Source organism: Pholis gunnellus, assembly GCF_910591455.1.
Source record: "Pholis gunnellus genome assembly, chromosome: 9".
NCBI lineage: Eukaryota > Metazoa > Chordata > Actinopteri > Perciformes > Pholidae > Pholis > Pholis gunnellus.
Window position 1 is genome coordinate 16,307,676 of NC_136535.1, and position 24,312 is coordinate 16,331,987.

General features: G+C 39.8%; 2 protein-coding genes across 3 annotated transcripts; both read left to right on the top strand.

Annotated features, from left to right (window-relative positions):
* The first annotated feature begins 1,257 nt into the window (after positions 1 to 1,257).
* On the top strand, positions 1,258 to 9,697 carry LOC306701105 (solute carrier family 13 member 2-like). Its single transcript, XM_079166352.1, has 12 exons — positions 1,258 to 1,437; positions 3,896 to 4,024; positions 4,119 to 4,255; positions 4,620 to 4,861; positions 5,405 to 5,597; positions 6,116 to 6,238; positions 6,335 to 6,544; positions 6,815 to 6,909; positions 7,926 to 8,041; positions 8,138 to 8,299; positions 8,461 to 8,598; positions 8,910 to 9,697. The coding sequence occupies exons 1-12, from the start codon at positions 1,336 to 1,338 to the stop codon at positions 9,036 to 9,038; spliced, it is 1,776 nt and encodes a 591-aa protein (XP_079022478.1). The 5' UTR covers positions 1,258 to 1,335; the 3' UTR covers positions 9,039 to 9,697.
* Positions 9,698 to 12,982: 3,285 nt separating this feature from the next.
* foxn1 (forkhead box N1) lies at positions 12,983 to 23,599 on the top strand. Of its 2 annotated transcripts, none has more exons than XM_079166295.1 (9): positions 12,983 to 13,117; positions 17,747 to 17,873; positions 18,611 to 18,937; positions 19,383 to 19,481; positions 19,628 to 19,758; positions 19,971 to 20,067; positions 21,731 to 21,938; positions 22,190 to 22,633; positions 23,140 to 23,599. In XM_079166295.1, exons 2-9 carry the CDS (start codon positions 17,766 to 17,768, stop codon positions 23,451 to 23,453), a joined length of 1,728 nt encoding a protein of 575 aa, XP_079022421.1. In that variant the 5' UTR covers positions 12,983 to 13,117; positions 17,747 to 17,765; the 3' UTR covers positions 23,454 to 23,599. The 2 variants fall into 2 exon arrangements, with proteins under 2 accessions (XP_079022421.1, XP_079022422.1); XM_079166296.1 differs by having other exon boundaries at positions 19,386 to 19,481.
* Positions 23,600 to 24,312: the final 713 nt, after the last annotated feature.

The following is a 24,312-nucleotide window of genomic DNA, read 5'->3' on the forward strand; positions in this document are numbered from 1 at the left end:
GATGGCAGCAGAGAAAACTATCCTAAAGAGAAATGCTTTGGAAGTCAATTTTGTAAATCTATGAAAAGATACTAAGCAAACCTGCAAGTTTTCTGTTATGTGTACACTAATTCTCCACTTGGTAGCCACATTTCTTTTAATATGAACGAGCTAAGATTATGCACAGATGTCAGAATTTGCTTAGAAAAACGGTAAAATGTAATTCTGTCCTCAGACGATGTGTGAAAAGCAGTTTCCTTTGTATGCATGGGAGGGCATGTTTGATATTTAAAATAATATGCACAGTATATTCACTGACGGATGCACTAGAGAATTAACTAGACCTCAACCAAAATCATTGTATTATAGTAATTGTTCATTCTAGTTGATGGATACTGTATAAATAATCTGTCAAAAGTTTGTGCAGGCAAAATTGCTATGTGGTATTTCTCAGTGCGTAGTCTCATTCACAATTTACTTTGTTCCTTATTTATATCGAACTCTTTGATCCTCTGACCCACACTTCAACCCTAAACGTCTAGTTTGTCCAAGCCTTAAGCAGCATTCACATGTTACGCCCAAGTAAACACACTTATTTGTTTGTCATGTTTACAATTTCTTTTTTTAATTAGTTATTGTCTTTAAAATCATTCTCTAACACTGTTTTATGTCGGCAAAAATCTATTCGCCCCCCCAAGTCTCTAAGAGGATTATGTACAATGAAGTACAAACTTGAATCACAAACGGTTTACTTTTCTTTTTTTTTTTCTTTTTTTTTTTAATCTGAAAGTATTTGTTCCTCAAGTAACCGTCAAGGACTTCGGACGTAATTTGATAGAAACTCGAGGTTGCCTCAAGCAATAAAACATCCATCATCATACTCTCTTGCAAAACCTTTTAACCTTTTCACTTCACACACACACGGTGGGAGGATTATCTGGTTTGTCTACATTTCAGCCTCTGGCAGGCTTTTCAGAGGACTCACGACAATGTGTTTTATAAGTTACGCCCACACAACTTATTTACAAGGCTATCAACACTGTTATCAAATGGAACTTTGTTTTTTATAGATTGCCCTTTCCTCTTCAAGACATTGACAACACATTGATGCCATTTCAGACATGCCCCCCCCCCCCCCCCAAGACATGGAAACACACCCACTACATGCAGGGCCCTCACTCTAATAGTTAATTTTTAATCTTTTTTCAGGGTGACATACTTTAAACACAGCCATATATATATATATATACTGTGGCTTTGTTACTGTCTCTTAGTAGAGTAAGGTGGTGTTGCTAATTATTTTTTCTCTTGGCTCTTCAATACTTTGGATGTCCATCCCACCTTGTGGATCGTATCATGCCTGGGTTTCTTAGATGGTTGTGGAGGTATAGGAATTACATTGTGATAGTCCTGACACCTCTTTTACTTCTGCCTCTGCCTCTTCTCAGCCCGACCCCGGTAAGAAAACAACCATGTGTATGCGTTTTTCCTGTCGTAGGACGTATCTGCAGAAATATTTGACTTCAGACCTGCGGAATAGAGATGGCTTGTCTAATTGCATAATGTATATTAGTTCAAAGCTATGAAATATAATACATTCAGCCCTTAAATGTTGCTTATTTCGTATGTATATTTATATAGGTTAAATAGTGTTTTTCTGATGTCGAGATGCCTCGTAAATTCTCAACGCTTCTCCCAAAACTTTAGCGATGACAAGGTTAGCAAGAAAGCCAGTTAAGTGCAGCTCACATTCCTTCAAATCAAAGCAAGTGTAGCTTCAAAATGCTAAATATTGTAGAATATGTTCAATTTAAGGCAGAGTGCCACCTTTTCCTCTCCATCTGTACTGATGGACGCATGGTGCAGTTTATTCATCAACTGTGGAGCTACTGATTGAGAGCTATGCTGGAGATGGAGTAAATAAAATAACTAACGTGTTGTAGTATTGTTGCCATTTGAGTTAAAAACTAGCTTGAAATGGTAGATTATGTTTCGTAGATCACAAATCGCTTCGAACATCCTTTAACCACCCTCACTGCACATTCAGGGTTAACGGCTTTACCCGGTAGCTGATTAAATGACGGGTCTGTCCTGCCATTTACCAAAACTTAGTCACAAGTCAAACAGATCTGATAGGACTTCACAGGTTTATTATATCTAAACTTTGGCCAAAGGTGTTCGGATAACAAGATTAATGAACTACCTCGATGGTCATTAAAGCTGGTACATCAATACCACAGATGCTCAACGAAACACCACTCTGGTCCAGATTCAGATACTTTTACTTCTATTGTAGCGACATATACTCGGCTGCAACAGTAATTTTAATGCTTAAAATCAAAACAATGTGATTATTAGGAGTAAGCAGTGCAAAGGTCACAGTGCCCTGACTTTAGATACGACTCTGTTGTAAAAATGCACGATACATAAGGGAAGTGGCAGAAGAGATTGTCTTTGTGGAGGAGCTGGATATCAGAGAGAGGTGCTATTTGAAGTAGAGATATGTTTAAGTGTTAATGAGGCAAATAAGGGCCGACCAATGCTAATGCAATGAAAGTGAGGAGTCAGAAGAGCGAAGATTAGAGGCTCATTAAACAAACACTAGAAACAGAGTTTAGGTCTTAGACAGCCAGTGTCTAAGGGGGTTACTCATATTTTGGGTATTCTGGAGACAACAGAGACTAAAGCTTGGATCTTTGAGTGAGTTTTTTTATGCTCTCTGAAAGATGTATAATCAAACATTACATTAGACAGTGTTTTCAAATGCATACTAACATGCAATTCACTTGAGCGGTTGTATTAATAGAATTTAACTCAGAAAATGATTATACTTGTTTTTTTAATCAAATAAATCTATTTTCTGCTGTCTTTTTTTTCCTCAAATTTAATCATTCAATCCACAAAGTATTTTTGAGAGAGAGAGATAGAGTTCCTATGGTTCCGTATCCAAATCTGTGGCCACATTTTGGGAAACTATTGCAATAAAATGAAAATGATAATCAAAAGGGATCAAAGACCTCAGTCTGGAAGGACATTTGTTGCTTTACATTGTCTTCTTAGCTGCAACATGGCCAGGAGAGGCCCCCGTCATTGACCCTTTGTACCATGTAATCTTTGTCTGATACATTGAAAAGTGGGATCATGTTCAGGGGCTCAATCTGTCCCATTTAATCAAAGACTACAACCTCTGTTCCTATTCAGCTAGTCACAATTCCTGTACATTTGAAAAGAGATGAGCATTATTATAGCAAACTATAACACCGATAAATCTTTGCACTACTGTTTAGTTTAGTTAGTTAATTTAATATTATATTTCATTGTATATATTGTGCATTTTTATATTTAAGATTTTTACTGTTATTTTATTTACCTGTACCATAATGGTAACCATCAAATATAAATAACTATCTATCTATTTTATGGCTTTGTTTCTGGTTCAGCTGTTGTAAATGGAACATACAGCTAAACAAGCAACCAAGCACAAGGAAGTATCTCTGAATAGAAAAACTCAATTCATTTCCTCATTCCTTGACTTTTGTCAGCAGTTATTTTTGGTTTGGTTTGGTTCCGGACAACTACACAGACAAAAGCAGGAGTTTAATTTGTGTGACTCATACATGTATAACGTAATTGTTTTATGATGATAAGCTGATAATATTTAAACTGCAAAATTTCAACATCAAGCAGATAAAAGTAGCATTTCCTTGTTTAAAGGAATTCGTTCAATGTTTACTACAGATATCAGAGAATGATTAACCACGCTAAGTGAACTACGGTAAGTTAGGTTAAGGTTAAGAAGTTTATGGTGTGTTGTGGTTCCCTTACAGGCTTTTATGGGATTCTCTCTCTTGAGTAGCCTTCACATATACTGTGTATTAAGGCTGTTAAGGAACATATTCCTTGTCTGTCATTACAGGAGGCAAAATGTGGCTACGTAATAATCCTCATGGCGCTGTACTGGTGCACAGAGTGCATCCCTCTGGCTGTGACCGCCCTGCTGCCTGTCATTCTCTTCCCCATGATGGGCGTCATGGAATCAAACGAGGTATTTCCATCTGTTTACTGCACACACACATTTTAATAAACCACTTTGAATTAGTTTGACTGGGATTTGGGTTTGTTTTTCTTCTCTCATCCAGGTTTGTATTCAGTACCTGAAAGACTCCAACATGCTCTTTATTGGTGGGCTGCTGGTGGCCATCGCTGTCGAGCACTGGAACCTGCACCGGAGGATCGCCCTTCAAGTGCTGCTTGTTGTGGGGGTGAAGCCGTCTCTGTGAGCCTTTTACATACTACAAACTGCAGCTACAATATAAAGTGTGTGGAAGAACTTGACTGGCCCGCACAGAGTCCTGACATGAACCCCATCCAACACCTTTGGGATTCTCTGGTAGCCCGACAATAAGCCAGGTCTTATCGTCCAGAATCAGGGGTCGACCTCAGTAATACTCTTGTGGCTGATTGGGAGCAAATCCCTGCAGCCAGGTACCAAATGTTGTAGAAAGCCTTTCCAGAAGAGTGGAGGCTGTTTTATAAAGTCATTTTTGAGTCCACATACTTTTGGCCATATCATGTATATCATTTATTTTTCTGTTTCTCTACACATGCTGTCTTCAACATTTGTTTTGCGTCCTCCCCAGCCTGATGATCGGTTTCATGGGCACCACAGCCTTTCTGTCCATGTGGATCAGTAACACGGCCTCCACAGCCATGATGCTGCCCATCGCCAACGCTGTGCTGCAGCAGCTGTGTGACTCAGAGGCTAACTCTGAAGAGAGGGATTATATACAGTCTGCTGCAATGGATGGTCAGGATAACCAGACATTTGAGATGGGTGACACCAAAGAGAGCGAAGAGCATAAACAAAGAGCCATCGACATGGGTGTGTATGACGGTCTTTTTTAATGTTCTTTAAACTTTTCCTTAAACTATTTCTTAAATCTTTAATGTTGTTCTAATGATGTTTTGCAGATAAAGATGACCACAAATACATGAAGGAAAATGACATTATATCAAGTAGTTTTTTGTCTTTGAAGTTAGACCCTTGTTTGAAAAAGATTAATAAAAGGTCAAAACAGAGCATACACATTGATTAATAATTGTGCCACAGTACAGGCCAAATGCATTCTTGCTCTGGTTTGTATCAGGTTTCAAAAACTAATCTTAAACTAATGAAAAGTGCTCGTGTTGTTTATAGAATTTTTATTTGTCAAGCAGTTTGGTTTAGTCACCGAAGATGTCAGCAAAAAATGACCTGCTGCCTTAGTGAAGATATGTGTCAAACTAAACTTTCACAGAGCTCTTGTAATCCAACTTTGTTAACTGTGTTAAACAATTACAGCAACTGGTAACACATGGAAGCCCAAACAGTAAATGTATGTTGCATTCAAGACACAACAATTAAGATGTCTTTTCAATGCTGAAGGTCTGGACTCTGCCCCCCCAGAGGTCTGTGACAGCAGTCCAGAGGCCGAGCTGCGCAGACTGAAGAGGGAAAAGAAGTATTTGAACCTGACGAAAGGCATGAGCCTTAGTGTTTGTTACGCAGCGAGCATCGGTGGCACGGCCACCCTCACTGGAACCACACCCAATGTCATCATGAAAGGCCAGATTGATGAGTACGACCTGCACAAATGCAAAAAAAAACACAAAACACACGACACTCATGAGCAAGTTTCCTGGATGCAGATTAACTCTCTGGTCCTGGACTCTTATCTGTGAAAACAAACCAAGATACCCAGTTATAACTTCCTTTACTCGTAGTCTGGTGGGCCAGATCTATTGCCACCAATATTCATTCACAACTACAGCAGTAGGCTGTTTCTTTGGTCAACATTTTTAAGGTTTTGTTAACATTTTACTCACAGATTGCATTGTTGAGATCTAGGCATGTGGCAACACCAGTTAACCACAGTGTCTGTTATTCTGTTAGGCAAATGAACGGGACAAGTTTTAAACAAGGCTCTAGTTTAACTTATTATTGTTGTTAGGATTTTTAGGGTATAAAAAAGAAGATTTGAGCACACTCGTGTGTAGGATCATTCTGATGAGGGATGACCAAAAAAAGAAGAAAAGTTGTAGGCTTGCGTGTTCTACAGTTTTTGTGATCTCAATGTTTTCTTTTCGTCATGGACAGACTCTTCCCAGATAACGGAGGCGTAATCAACTTTGCCAGCTGGTTTGGCTTCTCATTCCCCAACATGATGCTAATGCTGGTCTTGTCTTGGTTGTGGCTACAGTTCATGTTTCTGGGCTTCAAGTAAGTAATAGACTAGTGTCATACTCTGGTGTGATGTCTTATGACTACATCCAGATTATTAAAGCGTTATTTATTTTTAACGTGATGTTATTCCAGCTTTAAAAAGTCCTTTGGATGTGGCACAAAGAATGAAGGTGACAGAGAGGCGTACCAGGTAATCAAAGATGAGTACAACAAGTTGGGCAGGATGAACTTCGCTGAGGGCTGTGTACTGACTATCTTCACGTTGCTGGTTCTTCTGTGGTTCACCAGGGAGCCTGGGTTCATACCCGGCTGGGCCACTGTGCTCTTCAACAAAGACAAAACGTGAGTACAGTAGCTGTTTGTCGTACAGCTTTTCATGACTTCTCAGTGAGAAAGTGAAGAGGTGAACAGTTAACGAGGGGCTAGTCCAGTATCGGAGGAGATAATAAGGGTCTACTTTTTTTTTATCATCAATCACTGAACTTGGGTCTTTGTGGTTAGCGAAGTCTGCAGATGTTTTATCTTTCACTACACTAGCCTGGAGATAGTAGCCTGAGTTTTTTTCCGCAATGTTAATGAAATGCAGACACTTCAAATGTGTTTTCTCATCAGGTACGTCACAGATGGCACCGTGGCCATATTAATGTCATCACTCTTCTTCTGCATCCCGTCCAAATTACCCAGATGCTGCGGGACGTCCGAAGATGGTAAGACAGCTGGCATGTTTCAAATTTTGTTTAAGAAAAGGGTTCATTTGTATACATATCTTAATATAACAAGGTGTATAAATTGACTTTTTTGAGGATCACATCAAAGGGTAATTAAACCGTCTACAGGTATTTTCACGTTTATGCCGTCATTTGTTAAGAAACATTGGTCAAATAATGATGAGATAATGTATAAATCATGTTTTAAGAGGAATAAGACTCTGTTGAAGCAAGAGGGCATAAACGTGATCTCTTTTAGGCCCTATCTGCACGTCTGGACAGAACAATTGGAAGAGTTCATTCACTGTTACATCACATTTTATGTTTGCAGTTTAGTTTGAAGATAGGAGTCCAGTTTTATGAGCATGTTTGTCCTCTATCTGTGTACTATAACAACCTAAGATACAGTCAATAACTTTTACTGCCCGTGAAAACTCATCTAGCTGATTCAGCGCTTTTCCAACAAACGTTGTCCCAACTCCTTCCTGAATTGTAGCCTGATAGCCACAAGGTCAAGCCTGTACAACAGTACATGCTGTGCTGTTCCTTAGACAAATTACTTGTATCAATGAAATCCCCCCCCCCCCCCCCCCCCACACCTTGGTAACTTAAGTTAAGCATGTCTTGCGCTTGCCTACAAGCAACAACTTCTTAAGTACCCGTCAAAAAGTGGAAAAGCAATGTGTTGTGAACACAGAGAAGTGACACAATGATTAACACTCACTTTAAAGTAAAAAGGCAGACTTTGAGGTGCCATAGTCCGTTGGAAAAGGGAGAACATTAGTTTAAGAGAATGAATCCACTTACAATGCATTTTTATTATGACTTTGATGGCTTTCCTGTTCATCCCATTTACTTTTTATCTTTACAGACGCATTCATAGTCACAGCCTCTTATCTGTACACAATAAAAGCTCGTTTTTTCTAAAGTTGGTTAAGATATATCATTGTTTATGACTGCCCTAACCAAGAAACTGTCACCTCTAAAGATTGCCCTTTTTCTCCTTGTTGTAAAAGGTGCTCCTGCTGAAGCCCCTCCACCTCTGCTTAGTTGGGACGTCGTCCATGAAAAGATGCCTTGGAACATCCTTTTGCTTCTAGGAGGAGGTTTTGCATTGGCGCACGGAAGTGAGGTAACGCAGTTGATCCTCAAGTCCACCTCTTTCTAAAGATAATCTTTTCTTTAAATGTTTGGACGCTAATGTGTGTTTTTCCACCTTGCAAATAAGAAATCTGGACTTTCGTTGTGGCTGGGCGAGAGTCTCATACCGCTGCAGAGCATCCCTCCTTTTGCCATCTCCATCCTGCTGTGTCTGCTGGTGGCAATGTTCACTGAATGTTCCAGCAACACCGCCACCACCACACTCTTTCTGCCTATACTGGCTTCTATGGTGAGACAGGACGTCATCCTCTCTCAACCTTTAAAAGAATACTTAAAAACAAATAACAACAGATTCTACAAATAAACTGCTGTTCCTCATCAACAATGAAGCCCTGAAAGATTTATACTAACAAGTGTTTGAATGTCCCTTTTTTAATGTGTTTAATCCAGGCAACTGCAATCAAGATACATCCACTGTACGTCATGTTTCCCTGCACCATCTCGGCCTCGCTGGCTTTCATGCTGCCCGTAGCCACTCCGCCCAACGCCATCGCCTTCTCCTACGGCAACCTTAAAGTCATGGACATGGTAAGACCTTTTCGTAAGGTTAGACCCCTTAAGGGAGCATTTTGACATTCATGCAGTGTTTTGGATAAAGGCTCATATCTAGTTTTTGGATAAACGGCTTATATTAATCCTTATATCTGATGATTATCATCTATTTGCACACGCACAATACCCTTAATATTGCCATGGAAAATAAGCTTCGGCAGACTGAGCACCAAATGCAGTGTGTATATTGACAAATTCATATCCATACCTGTTCTTATGGCGTGTTGACAAAACACTGTATCCAAATATAGTAGTTTTATGTTGTATTGTTTTTCTGGTTGTTCCAGGCCAGAGCTGGATTCGTTCTGAACTTTGTTGGAGTCATAACCATCAACATTGCCATTAACACGTGGGGCGTGCCCATGTTCCAGCTGGATACCTTTCCCAGTTGGGCCAATGTCACCAAAGCTCCTTGAATGTGAACTCAGGAAAATGGACACGGAGAAATTGGGGGAGATTCACAATATCTGTGTATTGATTAGGATTCCACCACTGGAGGACTGGGCTGGCAAGATGACTTATTATTTTTTATTTAAAGCCCAATACTCCAGCCAGTGCAGCTTGATGTGCATTGAGGCCTGTACTTGAGACGGGTTATTCAAATTATAACCTCCCTCACATTGTGATGCTCATCAGAAACCATGGTCAACCACAAACCTGGACATGCTGACTGGAAACATTGGAGCACCTTTTGTTGACGTTTTGACTGAACTTGAGTGAGTTTAGTTCATATAGATAAATAATCTTCTAGACTCTCAACCAAGCACCTTTTCAAAAACTCCATAATAACTTTTAAGCATATTGTAATTGAAGTGGTATCCCAGGGTAGTCAGCTTTCTGGAAAAGGAAACAAACAAACAAACAAAAAAAGCCAGAATTTGTAAATATAGCCCTCGTTGTGCAGCTCTCCCCTCTGTCCTAAGCCCCTCCCACCAGATGAGCATTATGCATATGCAACACCGACCTGCCAAGAGGTCTAGTTTTCTCTCAGATCCTTTGTATTACAATATGCTGAAAGGTTATTATGCATTTTTTTTTTGTACATTGATGCCAAAAATAAACTGCCTACTCCAGATTTAAGTGTTCTTTTTAAATATAATGGATGGTAACATGGTTGTCTGAATAAAGAGATTCTTGTCACAATAGAGAACCATAAATAACTTTCTCAGTTATGGTTATAGAGCAAACTACACACACTGTACTACATTTTGAAAAATACTGTGGTTACTCAAACTAATTTGTGATGTCTGTCAACAACAGAATATTCAGCTTCCAGGAAAATGAATCTTTGGAATAGAGATTCTACAGGATCAAGGGCTCACTGTAGTTTTTGAGAACGTTATGACTGTTATATGTAATTTAATGATGGGATCAAATCTCATTACATCCATAGGATTAGGACCAGGGGGTCCTCAATTGATTTAAAGAGCACAGAAGGCAAATCTCTTCAAAGGGTCAATGTGGGAGAAATGCAAAATGATGGAAGGTAAGAGAAATCAATTATAGGAAACTGATTGAAAACTCTGACAGAGGTCTGTATAACTTCTGTATGTGAAGAGCAAAGGGGATTTTAAAATGGGGAAACTACAGTACTCGTAGGTCAAAAGCATAAACAGTTGGGAAATTTGAAACACTTGTTTAATCTAGCGACTATTCTTCTGGTGAAGACTGAAAGACGGCATTATTCAGAGGATAAACTATCACTCTTGTTGAATTGGTGCTCATAGTAATGGAAGGTAATGAAGGTGCGATGGATGCTTGTTATCAGAGGTAAGACAATATTATGTTTTGACATCTTCTGTCTTCGTATTTTGATCTTTTCCCAATCACAAATGGAAAAACTGCATTCAGAATGGGAAATGCTGCAGTACATTTTCAGTTTAATAAAAGCTCAGATTAATTGTTAGTATTTGGTATAATTCTCAGGTTACTGACCATGTGCAAGATTCTGTTCTCGCACGATCATAATTATCTGCAATCATAAGCTCTGCAGAGCTTTACTACTTGACTGATCATAGCATTTCTCAACACGTTATTTTCAATATGGCACCTGAATAAGTAGTGATATGGTAATTGTGACTGTAAAAGACAGCTGCACATTTTAGTTTCTATAACCTTACCCTGAAGCAAAAATGTGAAGTATTCAGTGATAAATCTCACTGCCACAGGGACTCAATGTTTTAAAAAGACACCCATAAATCACCATTCTATAGAATCAGATTTTCCTTTACTTCATATTATACACGTCTTCTGATTTACGTTTATTTCTTTATTAGAGAAACTTATTAGAATTGTTTTTTAAATGGAGCATAAAGTAACAAACTTGTTGCTTCATGCTTTTAATTTGCTAGGACAGATGTTGGTTCATGTAATGTTTAAAAACTTAGTTGGGAATTTATTATAACAATCTGATAAAACGGTACTGTAAGAAATCCTGCATTCAGACAGGTTACTCTGTTCAGTGTATGTTGACTGTATTAGAAAGGTTTTGAGACTGCAGTTTGTGTTGATGGTGTCTTTGATATTTAGAGGGCCGCTAGACTAATCTGAGGGGTTGTGAGACGACACACAAAGCAGAAGAAGCATATTTCTGCCTCACAAAATCATGTTAATATTTTAAGACTTTATTATTTTCAGGCCTATCATTTTTGAATTACTTGAAAAAGGTACACCAGGCTACAATTCTCATTCAGATATCCATCAACATTGCCAAAAACAGATTACTTGGATTGCTCTTAAATCATTTCCAGATCCAGATCCAGATTTGAGTCAAAACAACCGCTTGGATGACGAGGTGCTTATTTTCACATAATACATTTTACATTATAAATGACATCTTCCAATGACGGTTACCTTTCACCGTGTTGTAATTGAGTTTTTGACCAGTCTTCGGTGACGTATCATTCTTGAATAGATGCAATCCTTGTGGGCAGCCAATGACTCAAATTAAGAAAGATTCTCTGACTGGTGCTTAATAATACTGACAGGTGATGATTAGAGCCGATTAAAGAACCACAGCTTTGATGCTTTTAGAGCATAAAAAGGTAAAAAAAACTAGCTCTGCAAAACATGATCTTGCAACTTCGAACACCCAAGCACTGGAGCAATTATTTCCCAGGAGACAATGAGACTTTCACTGAAGTGGCCCCTGGAATCTGTTCCCACATTACACCCTCCTCAAGAACTCCATCTTTGGCAAAAAGAGCCCTCGGCAGTAGCTTCGCTCGGCAGAAGCCTTGCACTGTAACACGAGAGTTTATTCAATCTGTAATTAATCCTCTATCTCTCTGTCATTCTGCCTCGCCCTCTCACTGAGGACAGAGTTTGTTCAAGCTACATGAACGAGCTACGGCTAGGACTGCTTTCCTGGTTCATGGGAAGGATAGGATAGGAATCTACCTGTATTGACATACCTCTACTCCCTCTCCTTTATTTCTCTGCCTCTCTTACTCTTTGAGCCTCATACTGTCACTGGAAATATTTCAGAGAGGAATTTCTCAAGAAAAAAGGAAAAAATGCTTGAAAAGACACCAAAGTCACCATGGAGCATCTTAAAACATGCGTAGGAGCTGCCTGATGTTCTGAGATGAGTTTGACTTCCCATCCTGGAGGCCATTGCAAACCCGTTGGTGGGTATGTCCATTAGTTATGACATTAACTGTTATAGGCTGCATCAGAAACTGAAATTTCTAGATCGACAGCTTCTGTCTTCCAGAGTAGTTAGTGCTTTCGGTTCAGTTTGCTCCAGCTGTGTGCAAGTGTGTGCTTGCATGCTTTAGATGCACATATGATTCTGCCTGCGTCTACTCGGGCACAGGTTTGATGAAGAGTGCAACAGTTAAGTGGAACTATCACATTATAGACGGCGTTTGCTATGGGCGAGCTCAGAAACCAGGGCACTGCGCCCACTCTCTGCCACTGGCTGTGATCAGTAGTGTATCTTATGTCCCGTTCAGACAAGTAACCATTGAGTCAGGCAAAGAAAGACTGATGGAAGGAGGAAGAGAGCGCTGCCAGCTGCCAATGACTGTACCAGTAGATGTTTTGGAACCTGTTGCAGCAGGTTTTTCTTTCTGTATATCTTATTGCTGGGCTAGCCTGGACGAGTGCCAACACACACACACACACACACACACACACACACACACACACACACACACACACACACACACACACACACACACACACACACACACACACACACACACACACACACACACACACACACGCACACACACACACACACACACACAATGAGTTTGATATTCCGAGCTGCCAAAATCTGAAACCAGCCCATCGCTCATTTCCATACATATTTAGACAGTCAATCTAATCGAAGTGCTTCAGTGTGAGGGTTGAGGGGGCGTGAGGTGCACAGATCCAAGAGGGATAATGGGCTCAGATGTGGACAGAGGTTATGGCTCAGACTGAGAAAATCTTGACTGAAACTACAAATCCGAGTCGAGAGGGAGCAGTTATTGTTTGCAAAGTTTAGGTGAGTTAATTCAACAGTTTTCCATTATGTGAAGGATGGTGTTTATGTAAACTGCTGCAACAATTTTGCTCTGATTTGCACTCCATGTTTGTGTGAGAGAGAACACAGTACTGCACTGATACTGTTGGCTCTGCTGTAGGTGCTGAATGCTCGTTAACTGCTGTGAACTTGTGAGCAGCAGCCTTCTCATGTCAACAACATTGACAAAACGCTGTCAGTATATTATCCTGACAAATAGGAGAGCAGATGTGCCTGTCATTGTCTTCTAATTACCATAGACATGAATGAGCCTGACTTCGGGAACACTTATGTAAAATACAAGTGCCTCAAATCTGCTTTACACAAGTATTCCCATGTGATGGAACTTTATACTTCTACTCCACTACATCTCAGAGGTAAATATTGTACTTTCTACTCTATTGCTGTCCAGGGAAATTTATGTATCTTCAAATTTTGTGATTTTCTGAAGGATGAAATGTGGTTTTATGTGTAAATGTAAAAATTCTCCGCCTTCTTAAGCTAAATAAACAATCCACTAAGCCTCTTGGATGAGCTGGAAAACTCATGGTCACAAAGCTGAAAACAGGGATCTTTTTCTTTTAGAGATTTGTTGTTCTCACAGGACAGCGATCATATGATGATCTTATAGAATATGATGTATTGCTGTAGATTAAACTAGCCAACAGTATTTAAATGAGTTAAATTAGCACAACAGGATTCTGTACGATTTTGAATCTTTCTCAGCTTTGATCAAAAGATACATTTCTGAAGAGTCACAACCTGACTAAAGGTTTTACATCCTTTGATGAAGTCAGAAACAAAGTGAATAATCCGGCTGGACGCGGTAGTTTGCTTTAATTCTTTAACACCACACCCAAGAGGAATTTCCTTTTAAAAATGCCACACTGCACAAATATGCAGCAGGTGACTTAGTCTTTGCACAGTAGCGCTTCAAATCACCCAGACAGCTGATGACACCGTGATCAAACCTATACAGGACAAACCTTTGTTTGCTTTTGTTTATTCATACAAACCATAAAGATAAGATAAAAAAAAACTTTTACTTGTTGAAACTGATTTGTTGGTCTTCTTTCAAGACATGGCATTAAGTGACATCTGCTCTGTTACACCACAAACACAGCGTTATTTGAATATTATAATCACGTAGTAAATATGTACTTGGATCTTGGCAGACTGTGGCTTCGATCGCTTAAAAAGTAGTGCTATGATGTTACAGGGACTGTGATGAATGCAAATGCAAATCCCACTCTTCTGATTGCATAAAAGAGTCAATTTCAGTTATTTCAATGGTTTGTTCTTTATTAAGAGACAGTTATCCTAAAATTAGAATTAAGAAATTGCAATACATCACCCTGCTTACAATATATCGCAATATATTGAATCTTACCCCCTGTATCATGATATGTATTGACAGATTCTTGTCGATACACAGCCCAATTTTGGAGTAATGTTTGGGAGAAGTACGCATATCCTGAAGTGAAGGAGGCAAATCAACAAGTAAAAAAACTGAATTTCAAGTTAGGATCCTGTGTTCAAAATGATACTTAAGTAAAAGTATTATTAGCTAAATGAACTTAAAGATCAAAGGAAAGAGTAAACATGAGCTTGACTTAATTAGCATTTTCTGCTATGGTAGATCTTTGCATTCCAAATAGTTGCTTAATGCTGTGTTAATGCTCTGAATATTGAACTTAGCACCTTTAACATTCATTTACTGTAGCTAGTGACGATGGGGCAATATGTCATGGTGTACACTGCCGGACAGTTTTATCTACAACAGTGCATCAAGATTTAAATTATATATTTCAAATCAATAAAGAAATGTTTTTAATGTTAAATATGTATCTGTATAGATCTCAAATAAATAGTACAATACTAAAAAAGAAAAGATTTACATGGAGCTACGGCGAAAAGTGAGTCATTCCCGCACTGAAACGCGACAGCTCACACAATCCCTTCTGGTAAATCCCTTCAGTACAGATAAAAAGTACAATATATCCCTCCGATATGAAGTGGAGCAGATGCAGTGTAAACACATGTTAATACTGAAGTAAAGTACTAGTGACTCAAAATTTGAAGCAAATGTACATAGTTACAACAGATGCGTCAACATCCAGCATGACAAATAAGAAGTGCTTTTGGCCCAGTACATTAGTAAAATGTATTAACAATGTAGGATTTGCAGTGTTTTACAATCAATACAGCCTATAGTACAGTTTCATCTACTTTAGAAGTCTGCTGATGGTGAAAATAAAACAGCTACTCTGTGTTCCCTATACAGCATGTCGGCTTGCTGAAAAGGTTGCTGATGGATGTTACAGTTTCAAAAAAAAAAGTCAGATGCCCATATGTTCATCCGAATTTTTTTAATTTCTTGCTGTAATCATTCCTCCTGCTGTACATGTAAGTAATGGTGGCCTTAATCTACCGTCCTCCTGTGCAACATTTATTCAAAGGTTTATCTGGAGCTAATATGAGGCTTCGGCAGTCTGAGTTTGACAAATCAAGTGATTTTTAGTACAAACTTCCCTCTTTGTGTTGCTGTCCCTCCGCTGCTGCTCAACAGAAAAAAAAAGAAAAAACCGTTAACTGTAACTGACTGCTTAACCTCAGCTTGGTTATGATAATAACTTTGAATACTTTTTGCACAAAACAAGGACTGTGGATTGAATTATCTCCTTCATCTTTTGATTACATCAGCACAATCTGATTCAATATTCCTGTAGACACCTGACAGACCGATCCTAAACCTATCCTAAGATCGGTCTGCAGAGACTTGGATAGTGGAAACATTTCTGCTCTGGTCCTGTGGGTGAACTTCACAGATTGACGAGCATCATTATTGCCAAATGTCCTCTGCTGCTTACACATGGCCAGCATCCTTAAATCATAATACACTTATCTTTGTTTGAATTAGAATTAAAAAAATATTTTTTATTGTGAATATTAAAGAATATTCTTTGAAGATTCAGGAAATATCTCAAATGCTGTTAAATTATGAGTTTTTAAATGATCACTGTACAATTATTTTTGGAGAAAATCAAGACGTGACTCGCATGTAGTGTTGACAATTGAGAGGCACACAGACCTCTGGTTTACATCTGCACCTGTGCATTCATGGGTTATCTCAGAGACTAAAACAGCTCCGTTTTTTAGGGATCTTAATGAAGAGCACACACACACACACACACACACACACACACACACACACACACACACACACACACACACACACACACACACACACACACACACACCACTGCTGAAGTTTCTACTTCTCTTTCTGTAAGTGCATCTGTTCTGGCTGGTGGCAGCGTGTCTGTCAAGCAGATGAGAGGATTTGTTGCCACAGTGGTTAAAAGGCAATCTCTCAACTTTCACCGTGACACTTTAGCCTGGTTGATGTGAACAGAAAGAGCTACGATTGCTACTTCTCTCTCTTTCTCTCTCTCTCTTTCTCTCTCTCACATGCACACACACACACACACACACACACACACACACACACACACACACACACACACACACACACACACACACACACAAACACACTACTACTACACACTCTGCCTCAGCATTATTTGGCTTTACATGACCTAACAGCCATGGTTTGTTGGCAGTTTTAATGAGCTTGGTTTATGTCGGGGCTGAGGTTACCTTTACTGGAACTAGGGCCACGTGTCTGTCACCTCCGCTGGGATCAGATAACACTTCTTTACACTCAGCCGGATAAACCCCTGCCTCATGTACATCCACTTATGTCAAACTTTGGTGTTTTAATAAATGGCGCTGAAAGTGAACTGTTCTCACCCCTGCACTCATACTGTCAGAAGACACAGTATAGCGTATCTCGCATATTTACAGCAGAATAAAGACTCAGTAGATATGATCTCAGAGGATCAGTAACAATAAGTGCTTTGTCAAAACAGTTGAGATGTGCTTCCTGTTATATGCCAACAGCAATATAAATCAAAAGTAGAAAAACAAACAGCTTGATTTGTTACAACTTGCTTTTTCACACTTCAGATTCCAATATTCAAAAGTATGGTTTGACGTTTCGGAAAAAAACGCTTATTAGCTCTCTTGCTAAGTGTTGATGAGATGTCAAAACCACTCTGGTTCCCTTAGCTTAGCATAACGACTGGAAACAGGTAGCCTGGCTCTGTTAAAAGGTGACAAAATCTGCTTGCCAGCACCGCTATGATGTTTGTAGATGTTTGTACTTTTGGACAGGGAAAGGCTTTATTTCTATGTACCCCTGTCTCTACTCTTAATGCTAAGCTAAGCTAACCAGCTGCCGGTGATAGCTTCACATTTAGTGTTTAGCTTTACTAGCCAGTAAGAGATTGGTATCAGCCTACTCAAATTGACTCTTGGCAAGAAAGTGAACAATTACATTTCCAAAATGACAAATAATTGAGTTACAGCATAACATTTGTGTGACCTTTAATTTAATTTGATGCAGCTGACAATTCTCTGATAACTGAAACATGTCATCCATCGCAAGCTATGCAGACCGCCGTTGGGCCAGAAAATGCCACTGACTAAAAATAGACGAGCGTCTTTCTCTCCCATCTCAAATTTAGCCTGTTTCCCATCTCTTCACAGGAGCAGATTTTGGTGCAGAATGTCAGACTCGCTGACGTTTTCCCACAGTGGTGGCAAGTCAACGGCAACCCCTCAGGCTAGCCAACACACATGTGAGCCCTCTGGCCAGCTGATGGCAGAATCACAGGTATTGATCCGCCTCAGGTTTTAACCAGAAACAGGTTCTTCTCTGTGACACTGGAAATAGACTCTTGTACTTGCCATGTACTGCTTGTACTTTCACAAATGGCCTTAGTTTTCCATGGGCTTTCAATGGACAACTGTTGTAATTTGCCAATGATCTATATTTCTTTCTTAAGGCAAATTAACTGGGGAACATGCAGTATAACACCACATTTTTAAAGGAATAGTTTGACATTTTGGGAAATACGTGTAGTCACATTCTTACTGAGACACTCAATGAAAGGGAGAGTGACTTCATTCTCTGCTCAGTTAGGTATTCCTCCACTATATCTTTACATAGCAAATAGTTGTTTGCTGCTATATTAATGTTCTGAATATTGTATAGAGAAACCTATATATTGTTTCCCAAAATGTCAAACTTCTCCTTAAACCTATCAAAAGTACTGCATTTCACAATTAAATTAAAAATCTCCTGCCCCAGGAATAAAGGTTTTATAACTTAAAGATTAAAGTAAGGGAACATGTAGGTTGATTTAATTTGATTTGATTAAAAGGCTGTTCTCTGTGTTTTACTATGAGAGAGGACGTTTTCTAGTAATGGCCTCAGGGGATTCCCAGTGAGCATCTTTGCAGCTTCTTGGTCCAGAAATGGGAATACAGCTACATATCGAAACGTTTGTCAACAGTTAGTGTAGATTGTGATTTGCATCTTTAAAGATTTGTATCATGATCACACCACAGACTAAAGACGACAGGGGCATCTGCTTCAACCGGCAAGAGAGCAACAACTTCAGCTTGAGGACTGCAGATGTGAACAGGAGGCACAGTGCTGATGGGACCATCGGTTCAGGGTCTGGATCAACACCGCGACGAGGCCCTGTTGACTCTGACCGTTACCATCCGTACCATCGACAGTTCAGCGATGGAGCAAGGCCGGGTGCGGGTTGCCTCCAACAGGACACGTCTTCCTTCCGCTGTCTGCAGGAGGTGTGTAGCCCTGACACTCGTTCACACAGCTCGAGACGCGTGGCATCATCATCCTGGGACCAGTACAACGGCAGCGTTCAGGTTTCTAAATTTATGCTACACTCATTTTTATTCCAGTTTGTGCAATTCAAAACAAGTTGATATCAGAAAGGAAGTCTATAAAGAAAGGGAGTGAGTGACCAGAAATGTAGGAGATATTTATCTCAGGAGTTGGTAGAGACCAAAAACAGAGCTAAAAGAGAATATTAGACTTATCCTCATCAGGTGAACAGAAACGCCAAATGAATGATTATATTACTCCGTGAGAGCTTGATGTGTAAAAAAAACACTTGTTTGTTATGAAGTTCACCAATCAACTTATTAAAAGGTGATCGTTGTCTTTGTTGAGCTCACAACTTGTTTCCACTGCCCCCAAGTGGACAAATTAGGCCATTAAGTTAATTTTAGGCAGAAATGTTATTAGAAATTAGACTCTTGCACATGCGTTTGGCTTCTCTAAACAACTTTATTCTCTATTTTTTGTTAGCAGAGTTTGTTCCCAGAACTACTAACTGTACCAGTAGACCCCTCCTGCTTCCTGTCTCAAAGCTATCCATCCTACAGCTCATCGAGCCCTCTACAACAGGTGAGTGCGTGTGTCGGTTCACGAGTTGCATCAAGGGCCGTGCATGAACATGAGATCTGCGCGATGAATAACAAACACATGAGCGAGAAATATTTATTGTTTCCAGTTTTCAGGTGTGTGCGTGCGCTTGTGTGTGTCCTCTACAGGTCTCCTCTAGACTGTATCCTAATAATGATCAGTCCAACAGCTCAAAATATTCTCTCCAAAGTCTCTCCACTCAATCACACCAGGAGAGCACCAAACAGTCCCTCTTCCCCAAGCCCATTTACTCATACAGGTAACATCGCATTTCAACATATTTTGTGCCATCTCTTATATTTCTGTCTAGCTTCATTGTGCAGTCATGTTTAAAGCAACAATGTGCAGAATTATTATATGATTCTCGTGCATTGAATATGGGTGGGGTATCTTTAAGTGCTTTGTTTGCGCCAAATGTAACATGTAAATAAAATGCTAATGTAAAAAAAAACGTTTCCTTCATGACTGCAGCATCTTGATCTTCTTGGCTCTGAAGAACAGCAAGACAGGAAGCCTGCCAGTCAGTGAGATCTACAGCTTCATGACTGAACACTTCCCCTATTTCAAGGTATCGCGATTAATGTTTGTGTGTCACATATTTAACCAACTGAAAAAAGCTCGGCCTCATCAGTGGCACAACCCTTTAACAACCCATAGAGTAACTATTCTTCTCCAGCAACTCTCTTTAGATCAATTGATACTTTTTCTACAGTAGATCAGTAGTTGAAAGGGTTCACATTCAGGTTTGTGTTTTCTTACACGTTACCGAACCACATCTTTGTTGCAGCTGACATTAAGTACTTTCTAATGATTAATAACACACTGCAAAAGTGGCCCTGGACCAGCTGAGTGGTAACCTGTTGAAGCAGGAGGCTGGTATGGGTTTAATGAGGAGAGGTTTTGTATCTGTTGACTATCGACAGTGTATGTTTATGTGTGTATGTAGGGTGTTAGTGAGGTTGTTGAGGTTGTTGTTTCACCATTCAGTAAATCAAATCTGACATGTGAAACCAAAGACACATCATATTTCTATGTTATTGTTAAGAATGTGCCTGGTAAAGTAAAACACGTGCATCTTTGCTTTAATATTAATAAAATGAGGCAGCTGCAGGGTTGGACCTCAGTTCGAACCCTGGGTCGTCACAAATACTGTACATTCTTCAAAGGATTCCAGGTATCTACAAATCAAATAAGTTCAGACTCACCTCTGGAAAGAGCTCAAAGACTTGCTGCCATTCGTATTTAAGAAGGCACCTTACAGATGGCTGCTTTCCAAACAGCTGCCTGTAACATTAAACACAGGCTGCAGGGCCAGAAGTCACATGAGGCAGATGAGAAGCGATACGCTGAGGAAAGTCAATGCATTCTGCAAAGGCTGACATTGTTGAGATAGGTCTGAATACTTTCTGGATGTTGTCAGGTATCTTTGAGATCATTTCGGTCCAGTGGACACTTACCATGGCATGCAGATATTAAACACTGCAGATTGTGGAAACATGAATACACCTATTAACCTCCAGGGAAAGAGGTTTCTGAATATGGATTTCAGGGAATTTGAAACATCACTCATAATATCTGAGTGATGCTTAATTTGCTACAGATACTGAAACACTAGTTCATGCTAAGATAGGGCTAAGATAGGGCAAAAAAGGGCAATTAAAATTAATTGCCCTGTCTATCAGATGAATTGCCATGACTTTTTGTTCAAACATTCTTGTTCCCCAGAGGATGAATATCTTACTGACTGTGATGTGCCTCAGCTGTACTTTGTGTTATGTGTCAAAAATAACCAAATGTATGCATGCTAACATGCTCAATGGTAAACATTATACATGCTAAACATCAGAATGTTAGCATTGGCATTGTAAGCATTTTAGCATGCTATTGTTAGCAATCAGTTTAAAGCACTGCTGTTCCTGAGCACTGCTAGCATTACTGTAGACTTTTAGTCTTGTTAAAATATCCAAAAGTATGTAATAGAAGGTCATATATAATTGATCTGACAAGCTATATGAGGACATCACTGAGATTATATTTGACAGTTTTCCCAATTTGATGGAATTTTATAAAGGAAATGATGAAATGTGTCCTCGTAGCACAGTGGTTTGGATGAATATGTAGCCATCCAATAATGTGTACTCGTTGCTTTTCTTCTTGTACTATGAAGTAGTAGCTGCTTTAAATCTTTTCTTTCCCATCTGCTGCATCTATTCACTCCTCTCTATTTTCAGTCAGCTCCTGATGGATGGAAGAACTCGGTGCGTCACAACCTCTCCCTGAACAAGTGCTTTCAGAAGGTGGAGAACAAAAATGGGAACTCGTCCCGTAAAGGCTGTCTTTGGGCTCTCAATCCCGCCAAGGTGGACAAAATGCAGGAGGAGCTGCACAAGTGGCGTCGCAAGGACCCCATCAGTGTTCGCAGGAGCATGGCGAGACCAGGTGGGTCCCTTAAACGTATTGAAAGAAGTCAGTACCCAAGAAGAGAACATTAGGGAAAGGAAGAGGAAAACAATATTTTTCAGAAGATTGATTTTTAACATGAATTCATTACAGTGACAGATTAAACAATCAAAGATGTACTGTACAGATGTTTGACCGTTTAATCAGTTTTTGCTGTTCTGACTTCTACTTCTTCATTTTAGTTAATCTTATTTGAGTCAGACTTAATACAATACACACTTTTTCTGCAGAAGACCTTGATCTTCTACTGGGAGAGGGACCGAACAAGCTCAGGTCTTTGCCACTTTACACCAACCCAGCTTTGTTATCCAGGGTGGCCCCTTTCTACGGCACCACCTCGTCATCATGCAACCCAGCCCAGCTTCGACCACCGTTTCGGCGTCCACAGTATGCCCATGTTCAACCTCAGCAGCCCTGCTACCTTCCCCCTGCCGCTGCTCACCCCAGCAACTCCTTTGCCCTGTACTCACCCTGTGGACAGCAGCCTGCAGCTGGCATCCCATCAGCCACTGGAGGCTTGCACTCCCCCATGGCTGGTAAGATGCCACCTAGTTACAATGGCGCCCTGCAGGCTGAGTACAGCTCCAGGAGCATGCAGGACTTGCTGTTGGAGGGAGACGCCAGTTATGACATCGACACGCTCAACCCCAGTCTGACTGACCTGCAGCTGCAAGGTACGAGAGAAACAGTAGAGACGATATGATGGATAGGAATAAAACAAGCAAAGTGCAAGGAGACTAGAAAGTACCGTGTCATTGACGCATCACATCGTCACATTCACTTGGGACACAGGAAGGCAACTCATCAAAGTCTCGTTTGCTCTAATTAGCTAACTAATGCTAAATAGCTGTTTTTCAGCTTGTAGCATGCTAGCAGTTGCTTAGCTCTAGGATGTCAAAATGTGGCATATTGTTTGGGTCTGCATAGGATTTGTCGATTAATAAAAATCCTGTAGCTGTATTGAACCTTTTTGCTGCTATCAGGCCTCAGCAGACATTTTCATGTCAAAGAAGCAAAAGCACAGGTGCAATTAATTACATTAATGATGGATGAGACATTTTGCTTTGCTATCTTTATCATCTAATTTACCTTTTTCACAGCATAAATGTTGACTTTTCCCTGCAGGAAAAGCTTGTTAATGTGTCTGTTACAGATATATTTTTCTATTTTTTGCCCCCAGGTAACTTGTGGGAGGAGTTACAGCAGGACAGCTTGGTGTCTGATCAACAAGTTACCACCGTGACTCCGCCCACGACCTCTGCCCTGCAGGATCACCACGTCCGGACCGGCTGCACGCGGCTCACGTCTCGTGACGGTCAGACGTCAGAGGTGACGGCCGTCGGTCGACAAAGAGCAGAGGACGAAGACGAGAACACAGGCAGAATCTTTGACCAGCACGGGTGTTTGAATGGACTGCATCCTGCGGTTTACTCAGGGGTGGAGAGTCTTGCTGGGTATCTGACTTCATGTACCGCATCCATCTCCTTAATATAAAGACCTGACCTGTTTGGGCTCCTTCACACTCTCTGACTATTGATGTACTATAGCAACCTGAATAGGGAATATTGTCAGAAGGAGCTTCTTGCCACAGAATTAGCTTGGTGGTTATTTAAACCATCAAATCCTCGAAAAAGGAAATAGTTATATCGTTTTTTTCAATATACATTTCTCCCCCCCCCCCCCCCCCCCCCCCCCACACACATTTATTTATTTGCAAGAGCTCCAGTTATATATTATGGTGAGTTAGCTAATGGTAATAGGTTTTTATAAATGGAAAAGTAAAAAGGAGACAGTTGATACATAAATAATTGTAATTAAATTCCTTATTGAAAACTTTTGCTATTTATTTACATTTTACTAACTGTATTGTTACGTTGATTCTATAATGTCACATAATTGTGGTATTAATTCATGTATTTTTAAGTAATTCTAAAAAAATGTTTTGTCATTTACGAATTGTCATATCCAATTAATTATGACTTAGTAAAGATGTTTATGATGATAAGGAGGATTTCCTCTTCTTCAGCACCTTACATTGAACTGGCTACAACCTGAAACAAATGTACAGTTGCCTGAATTATATAAATGCTTTTCAGTGCTGGCTGCTTTTTCAACTAACAACAAATAAACAAAAAACATTATTGCATGGTCTGAATTTCTTATTGAATATGATCAAAATAATTGAATATGAATAGTATTTAAAACAAACCATATTTAATAATTTACACTGACTCCACTGTGGTAAAAGTTCAGCATAAGAACTAAACATGAGAACTGATTACGCAGATAAGACAATAGGAAATTCTGATATCAGGATTATTGTCAGTATTCATATCATGGTTTTACAGTTTTT